This window comes from Coffea arabica, chromosome 10c (genome assembly GCF_036785885.1).
Source record: "Coffea arabica cultivar ET-39 chromosome 10c, Coffea Arabica ET-39 HiFi, whole genome shotgun sequence".
In the NCBI taxonomy this organism is placed as follows: Eukaryota; Viridiplantae; Streptophyta; class Magnoliopsida; order Gentianales; family Rubiaceae; genus Coffea; species Coffea arabica.
In genome coordinates this window covers 36,675,200-36,684,762 of record NC_092329.1, presented here as the reverse complement: position 1 = coordinate 36,684,762, position 9,563 = coordinate 36,675,200, and the positions used below count along the sequence as shown (strand labels likewise).

The window sequence follows — 9,563 nt, the reverse complement described above, 5'->3', positions numbered from 1 at the left end:
GGCTTGGTCGTGAAGATTGAATTGCCACGGGGACTGTACTGGGGAACCTTGTGGTAATGAGACCCTTGGTTCCGGTATACTCGAGTATTACCAAAAACTACTGAAATGAAGTGTGGGCCCGGTTGGGGTATGTTCGGTGGAAGGGTTGGAAGTAAAGGGTGGTCTACGGTTTGGTATTTTTATCATTGACGGAGAGTCAATGAGGTTGGATCAAGGTTGCAAGCGTGGAAATGGGCTCTTGAGAGCCGACTGTATCCTTTTACCGTTTTGCTTCCTTGCTTATTTGTGCACTTTAAATGAAAGTTCATTCTTATGTGACTTTGATTGCTTATGTGGTGGTATACCACTGGGCTTTAGCTCATTCCGTGTTATTTGTTTTCGTTACAGGGATATAACTACTTTTGTGAATGGATTGGATAGTCATTTGCCAAATTGAGCTTGTAAATGTCTTTTGTATAGCTCTTGAAATGAAACCCTAAGGTGTAACGGGTTCATTTCCTTTTGATAGGCAAACCGAATATGTACTTCCTTAATAGATGGCTTGTATTGGCCTAATTGCACTTGTATGAACTAGTTAGATATTTTGGCATGCCGTTTTGGGCTTGTAAATGTTGAATTGATATATATATATATGCTTGGTTGACGTTGGATGAATTTCGGATCACCACGACTTTCAAACGGAAAAGAAAAAAATTTTGGTGAAGATGAACAGTGCCGAATCCAGCCAGGAATTGCAGGCTGGATTGCCTGGGAAAAATGAAATTTTGGAGTTTGCTCTCGGCCTTGTATCCGGCTGAGAATCCGGCCGGATTCTGACGTGTCTTCTACTGTTCATTTCGGCTTCAATTTTTATTTTTTTTTATTTTGTGTTTTTGACTTGTTTGCGCGCATTGTTATGTTCCGGAACGTAATAGACCGACGTAAACTGTACCGTTAGTCCTGGCGAGAGTTGGGCAGGCAGTCCGCTAACCCCTTTGGTTTGCCTTAGGGGAAGGTGGGGCTGTCACACCCTCTTTGTCTGGGTTTTGGAAAAACCTGAGACAAACAAGTAGACCCCAAATACTTACCTGTGTTGTTTGGCCGCAAAATGATTCCAACGACCAGGAATTTAAAAAGAAATGGGACTGACCCGAACAGGAATTTAAAACGGGACTGACCCAAACAAGAAATTTAAAACGGGACTGACCCGAACAGGAATTTAAAACGGGACTGACCCGAGCATGAATTTAAACGGGACTGACCCGAACAAGAAATTTAAAACGGGACTTCACTGGGGAGGTTTAAACAATGAATTGAGTTTTTACCTGGGAGTAGTTCAAACTTTTGTACCAAGAGGGAGATTTGATCTCTGTAGCTGAAGCGATAGCTGATGTTGTTTCTTATGATCAGGTTTTGCCAATAACATTATCACTTTGTCTTTGCCTACTGGGGAACTTTTTCTGACATCGATTTAGGTACGAAAAGGAGAGTGGTTGTTTTCGTTCGTAAATGCAACGTTCCTGCAAGAAAAGAAGAAATAATGGACTTGCCACCATCATTTGATCTGGTTTCCCTTGAGAATCGTGTAAACATGAGTCTTGTGATGCTTTTGCCTCTGTTATGCGGCGTCTGGCTTAGTCGAACTTGTAATTTTGAAACCTTTCAATTCTTGGGATTGATAAAGTACGTATTTACCACATCACCAAATCTATGTAGCAGCTTTGTTGTATTTTACTCCCTTTAATAGATGATTGAATCCCCTATCCTTGCACAAACCTTAGGGTTTATCATCCATTTAAATCCAATGGTGAAAGAATGATGCATGAAAAATTTGTCACATAAAAATCAATGATATATGCAATATGAATTCCTATGTCAAGCAAAGATGAGCATGCAAAAGAATGCATACAACCACAAGCAGTCGAACGCAAATAATCGAGAGAAACCAAGAGGTTTATAAAGATACATTTTGCAAAAGAATATTTGTAAAGAAAAATACAAATTTGGCCAACGAATATCATGTTCAAGCCTTTGGATATATTTGCTTCGGAATTCGATTCTGGCAGAAGTATCACAAACATGAGGAAAAGTCTAAATGAACCAGGTCACCAGCTATTCCTTCTCGTACTCGTCTGTTGAGAAAACCTGCCTTGGCGCCCTTTCAGGTTTTCACCAAGGTTGTCCCCACCCCTTTTTTCTTTTTTCTTTTTTTTTCTTCTTCTCTTTTTTTTTTGTTTGTTTTTTTTTTCGAGGCGCTTTTTCGGGTTTTCACCTAAAGAACAATGGAATATCTCGACCCTGATCGACTCAGAAACATGAGTTAAAGATTTCTGGCATCAGTAAAATGCACTTCCCTTGTGAGATTAGGCGAAGGCATTATGGACATCACTTGCCAGTTGATTAACAAATTTTCTAATAGAAATACCACAAGTGACGAAAGCCAGGACTTTGGGCTTTGTAATGAGGTCAGGTGGGGTGTTTTTCAAGAAAAGTTGAGGGTTGAAAGCAAATTTTGATGTGAGGTGTGAAATAACTTGAGATTGCACTATTTTGAAACCGTCTTCAATTTTGAACGAAACTGAGGAAAATTTGCCTCAGTTTGATCGAAATTTCTTTCTTTGCATTTTCTTCATTGCATTTTCCTCACTTTTGCATTTTTTTTAAACTAAATTTGCTCCAGTGTGGGGTTTGCAATTCTCAGGGGTTATCAAGCGAAAATTTGTCAATTCTGGTGGCTCAAAGAGGACAAGTAGGGATAAAATGTTTTAAGTGTAAAAGAAGATGGTCTGACTTGCATTTCGCCGTTTGTATGAATTTCTAAAGAAAATTTGCATGATCAAATGAAAAACTTCTTGCACATGTCCTAGTTGATGGGTTGAGGGAATGTTCGTCCATCCATTTCTGCCAAAATAAGTGCTCCACCAGGTAATACCTTTTGGACAATGAACGGTCCGTGCCAATTTGGAGCAAATTTGCCTTTAGCTTTATCTTGCATTGGCAAAATCCGCTTTAGTACTTTGTCACCTTCTTCGGATGCACGCCGATGGACTTTTTTATTGTAAGCCCGGGCCACACGTTTCTAATAGCACTGACCATGACAGATAGCATTGAGCCGCTTTTCATCGATCAAAGTCAATTGCTCATGGCGCTGCTTCATCCAATCAGTCTCCTCCAATTTAGCTTCCATGAGGATTCGTAGCGAAGGAATTTCAACTTCAGCTGATAATACAGCTTCCATTCCATACATGAGTGAATATGGCGTTGCCCCTGTCAATGTCCGGATAGAAGTCCGATACGCCATTAATGCATAAGGCAACTTTTCATGCCAATCACCATGCCTTTCAGTCATTTTGCGGATAATCTTCTTCAAATTCTTGTTTGCGGCTTCTACAGCTCCATTCATCTGAGGCCTATAAATGGCAGAGTTGCGGTGTCTGATCTTGAACTGCTCGCATAGTCCATCTACCATGTCATTGTTCAGATTCTTGGCATTGTCTGTAATAAGCGTTTCGGGTACTCCAAAGCGACAGATGATGTGATCTCTCAAGAAATTGGCAACTACCTTCTTCGTTACATGTTTGAATGACTCCGCTTCAACCAATTTAGTAAAGTACTCAATTGCCACCAGTATAAATCGATGTCCATTTGAAGCGGGAGGATCAATTGTACCAATCACGTCCATACCCCACATTGAACAGGGCCATGGGACGGTCATACTATGCGATTCAGTGGGTGGAGCGCGTATAACGTCACCGTGCATTTGACATTTTATACATCTCCGGACAAAATCTATACAATCACGCTCCATAGTAAGCCAGAAGTATCCGGTTCTCATGATTTTCTTTGCTAGCAAATGGCCATTCATGTGAGGTCCACAAACACCACTATGCACTTCTTTCATCATATATTGAGCTTCGTCTTCATCAATGCACTTTAAAAGGTTCAAATCTGAGGTTCTTTTGTACAAAACTTCTCCACTTAAGACAAATTTTGAAGCCATTCTACGCAGAAAACTCCTGTCCTTTGTACTAGCATGCAGAGGGTAAGACCCAGTTTTGAGAAACTCCTTAATATCATTATACCAAGGAATATTGTCAGAGGACTTGTCTACAATCCAATAGTGAGCAGGCTTGTCTTGAAGTTGAATCTGGATTGGTTCGATCCTCAATTCATCTGGATACTGGATCATAGAAGCTAAGGTGGCCAAAGCATCAGCAAATGCGTTTCGGGCTCGCGGGAGATGTCTGAACTCCAAATTTTGAAATTTCTTGGCCAGAGTGAGCAGGCTACAATGGTAGGGCAGAATTTTTGAATCTTTGGTTATCCACTGCTTCAAGGTTTGGTGCACGAGCAAATCTGAATCACTGAAAGCTATCAACTCTTTGATTTCCATTTCTAAAGCCATTTTGAGACCGAAAATGCAGGCTTCATATTCAGCCATGTTGTTTGTGCAAGCAAATTGCAATTTGGCAGCGGCAGGGTAGTGCTTCCCTTCGGGTGAAACCAAAACAGCTCCAATTCCAGCTCCGAGAGAATTCGAAGCTCCATCGAAGAAAATCCTCCATTCAGAGTTTTGCTCACTTATATCGTCTGTGGCACCTACAAATAAGACTCTCTCATCAGGAAAATAAGTATGAAGTGGTTGATAATCATCATCCCTTGGATTTTCTGCCAAATGATCCGCTATAGCTTGCCCCTTGACAGCCTTTTGTGAAGTGAAAACAATATCGAACTCTGAGAGAATTATCTGCCATTTAGCCAGACGTCCAGTTAGCATCGGCTTCTCCAAAAGATACTTCAAAGGATCAGATCGGGAAATAAGATAAGTGGTATGGCTCAACAGGTAGTGTCTCAGCTTTTGAGCTGCCCAGGCCAATGCACAGCAGTTTTTCTCAATGAATGAATAATTAGCCTCATACTGCGTGAACTTTTTGCTTAGATAGTAAATGGCTTCCTCCTTCCTTCCGGAGTCATCATGCTGCCCGAGGACACAATCAACTGCTTCTTCAAGCACAGATAGGTACATGATTAATGGTCGACCCGACTTGGGTGGCACCAAGACTGGCGGATGTAACAAATAATCCTTGATCTTATCAAAAGCTTGTTGGCATTCTTCACTCCAATACAATGGCACATTCTTTCTCAACAATTTGAACAGCGGCTCGCATGTGGTAATTAGTTGGGCAATGAATCTCCCAATAAAATTGATCTTTCCTAAGAAACTTTTCACGTCCTTCTGAGTTTTTTGCACTGGCATATCTCGAATTGCTTTGATTTTCGCTGGATCTATCTCTATGTCTCTTTTACTAACAATGAAGCCCAACAATTTACCAGCTGGTGCCCTAAAGGCACACTTTGCAGGATTTAGTTTCAAATTGTACTTTCGCAACCTTTCGAACAGCTTCTTCAAATCAACCAAATGGTTCTCTGCCCTTTTAGACTTGATTATGATGTCATCCACGTAGACCTCCATCTCCCGGTGGATCATATCATGAAACAGGGTGGTCATGGTCCTTTGATACGTAGCTCCGGCATTCTTTAAACCAAAGGGCATCACTCGGTAGCAAAGTGTGCCCCAAGGGGTGATAAAAGCAGTCTTCTCCCTATCCTCTTCTGCCATCAAAATCTGGTGGTATCCAGCGAAGCAATCACAAAAAGATTCAATCTCATGCCCAGCGGTATTGTCCAGGAGAATGTGAATATTTGGCAAAGGAAAATCATCTTTAGGACTGGCCTTATTGAGGTCTCTATAATCAACACAAACTCGCACCTCTCCATTCTTTTTTGGGACAGGGACTGGATTCGAAAGCCAAATAGGGTAATGGGAAACAATGATAATATTGGTTTTGAGCTGTTTTTCTATTTGCTATTTTATTTTGAGGCTCATATCTGGTTTGAATTTTCGAGGTTTTTGCTTTACGGGTGGAAAAGTAGGGTCTGTGGTCAACTTATGCACTACCACATCAGTTGAAATACCAGTCATGTCATCATAGGACCATGCAAATACATCCTGGAACACAGTCAAGAATTCAATCATCTCCTTTTTCTGCCTCTCATTCAAATGAATACTAATTTGCACCTCCTTAACTTCATCTTTAGTGCCAATGTTAACCTTTTCTGTTTCTTCCAGGTTCGGTTTTGGTTTCTCCTCATATTGTTCAAAGTCCTTTGCAAAAGAATCGAATACCTCCTCATTATCACTCTCGCTTTGAAGCTCAGATTCCCGACCTCCAAGTCGTGAGTGATATAGAGATTGCCATTATTGAATTCGAGAATAGTGATATCCAAAGGGTCAAATAGTTTTATTTTTGGCCATTTGAAAGAATTAACGAATGTGGGATAATAAGCAAACAAACATACAACAAACAAATGAATAAGCAATATGACAAACGAATAAACAAAACAACATGACAAGAACCACTTGTGCATTTTCATAAACCTTTGATTGAAAGCGAAAACAAAAAGAAAGCAAGCGGAAACAATATTTACATGTGCAAATTTTAGTCAAAGGCAAAGATGCTTTCATTAGCTATTTACAGATGCAGAAGTATTTTCATGAATTTGCATGAATGACAAACCCCTCTAGTTTTACCGAAACTCCTTCTGAATGGGCAGAAACTCGGCTGTCCAATTGGAAATTGATCCTTCAGGGATGTCGGGAAATTCGGCCTCATCTGGGAAACTGTCTTCAAATGTTGCCCCAACGAACAATTGGGCCAAACTAGTTTCCATTTCGTCAACTGGGTTAATCTCTGACGTGATCAGTTCGGTTGGTCGTGGAAAGGTATAATGCAGTGGTGGAATATCAAAGGCCTTTTGCCTGCCTTTTTTCTCTGCTCTCTTGCCTTCCTTCATTTCTTTAATGTCTTTAGCGGTTGGTCGGAAACCCAAACCGAATGAATCCTTTTTCTCCACAATTTCCACTGGTTTCAGAATTCCTTGTAGATTACGTCCCAGCCCTTTGTCAAACTCATATCCTCCGCGGATCATTTTCTTAGCCATCATGACACTGGCCTTTGATAGAGCTCATTCTTCTTTTGTTATCCAACTTACGGAGACGATATCAGCTGTGCTATGAGGGGTCACTGTGGCGTTTCGGCTACCATCTTCTTCGGACCCAGAATCAGCAATTACGAAGCAATCCTCCTCGGCAAAGATAGTTATCAATTTGTCATTTACTATGAATTTCAACAATTGATGCAATGAAGAAGGCACAGCCCCGGACTTATGAATCCATGGCCTTCCAAGCAAAACATTGTAAACACTAGGAAAGTGCATAATTTGGCAGGCTATTTGAAACTGCGCGGGCCCCATCTCGACTACTAAATCCACTTCTCCTATAGGTTCTCTTTGTGCTCCATCAAAACCTCTAACTATGGTCCCTGAAGGCCTTAGCTTGATATCTTGCAATCCTAGCTTTTCCAAGGTACTCCAAGGACAAATATTAAGCGCAGATCCATTGTCAATCAACACATTTGGCAACATTTTCCCATTGCACCTCACAGCTATGTACAGAACATTGTTATGTCCAATGCCTTCTGCCGGTAATTCATCATTAGAGAAAGTGATCTGTTTTGTAGATAACACACTCCCAACTATATGTGAGAAATTAACAACCGAAATGTCCTTAGGGATTTGAGCTTTAGTCAACACTTCGAGCAACGCATCCCTATGCATATCCGAAGAAAAGAGCAGATCTAACATGGATATTTGGGCGGACAACTTGCTTAGCTTCTCGACTACGTTATATTCGCTTCTTTGCAGCCTTTTAAGAAAATCCAAGGCTTCCTTCTCAGTAATTGTTGGTTTAGCGGGCAGCTCGGCTGTTTGTTTGAATTGGAACGGTAGCTCCAAAAGGACTTGCAATTCTCCCTGATCTAGTGACCACTGACACCTCCTCTTTGGCAACTGGCTTTCCTCCAATTTGTAAGACAGGTTCATTGTAATTCCATGGCACTTGCTGCAAACTTAGAACAGGCGCCTGCTCTGGGAATTCGATGACCATTGGCTCCAAAGCCTCGCTCTCAGCTGGAGTGAGATCCAAAATAAAAGGTCTTTTGTCATCCTCAAACGGTTCATCTTCTATTATGAATGGTCAGTCTGTGACCCCAAACACCTCAGCTTCCCTTGCCAATTTTTGGATTTGCTCCTCATACTCCGCGTCGTCCACCCCAATGGTATTAGTATGTTCCGGCAAGGGGTTCCTATTTATATTCGGCCCTTGTGCCTCCCTTTTCCTAATTACAATCTTTCCAGCTTCAATCATATCTTGAACTTTATGCTTAAGAGCCTTGCAATCTAAAGTTGAATGTCCGGGTGCCCCTGAATGATAAGCACAGACAGCTTGTGGGTTATACCAAGCGGGCATGCCATATGGATAGGTAGGAGGGGGTACCATACCAATTTTCCCGGCGGCCTTCAACTGGTCATACAATTGGTCTAGAGGCCTGCCTAAATTGGTAAATGTACGGCTAGGGTGTCGGTTGTAAGGTTCAGGAGGTTGAGGATGGCTGTAAATAGGTCTATTTGGCCCACAAACCCAACATGTTGAAGGGATTTTTCTCAATTGTCCTTATTTTTGAGGGAAATAGCCAGTTGCTAGTGAAGCCACAAGATTGGAGAAAAAGGGACATCTTTCTTTTTGGGATAAGTCCTATGTTGAGGCCGCTTGGCATTTTGTTTACCCAAATACCACAGGGCTAGATGATCCATTGCTGAATCCTGTGATGGAACCAAATCTTTCCAAGCTAGGCTGCAAAAGGGTGCTGGTCTATGTTGCTGAGAAAGATATTTTGAGGGATAGGGGATGGTTTTCCAAAGAAGCATTGGAGAAGAACGAGTGGGCCGGAGATGTGGAGGTTATAGGGGAAGATCATGTCTTCAATTTGTTCTTTCCCAAGGAAGAAAATGCTCTGTCTTTGCTGAAAAAATTGGCCAGTTTCATCAATGGGAATGGGGTGTAGATGCATCTTGTGAGTTTTAAGTGGATTATTAAAAAGGCCTTAATGTCAAGACAAGCTTCCTTTTAGAGGATGACTTATTATTGTTATTATTATTATTATTAATGATTCCAAACTGTGGTAGTAATGCTTTGAAAATACATATACATTATCCTTTAGCCTAGCATCATCCCACAATTTCAATGCATAAGGTAAGCTAGTGAAAGGTCAAGTCAATTGTTGTTGTCCCTTTATAATTTCTTTCTATATTAAATTCGTGCTTAATTTTCTTCTTCTCTATTTTTTTCTCCTTTGGATTTAGGTTCTATTGAGGCTGGCCACACAATGACAAACATACGTAGCTGGCCAGCTATATAAATATTTATTCCAATTTCATATGACCTTTTTTTTAAAATTTTTCTTAGTTGTTCATATTTATTCATTTGTAATTGGGAACGGGTGTTATGATGTCATTGTACCTTGTTTTGTTTATGAATTCTAAAAGTATGATAGTACTGGAAGGATCATCGACAGAATATTCTTTTTCTTTTGTATGAAACATTGACCAAGACATTTTGAAGAAATAAAAACAATATTTAACATCATGACGACCAAAGTATACGCTAAATTAATTAACACAAGAAC

At 40.7% G+C, this 9,563-nt stretch overlaps 1 protein-coding gene across 1 annotated transcript; it reads left to right on the top strand.

The window, feature by feature from the left end:
• The first annotated feature begins 8,485 nt into the window (after positions 1-8,485).
• LOC140015916 (2-hydroxyisoflavanone dehydratase-like) lies at positions 8,486-8,942 on the top strand. The gene is made up of 2 exons (XM_072068750.1): positions 8,486-8,491; positions 8,571-8,942. The coding sequence occupies exons 1-2, from the start codon at positions 8,486-8,488 to the stop codon at positions 8,940-8,942; spliced, it is 378 nt and encodes a 125-aa protein (XP_071924851.1).
• The last annotated feature ends 621 nt before the right edge of the window (positions 8,943-9,563 follow it).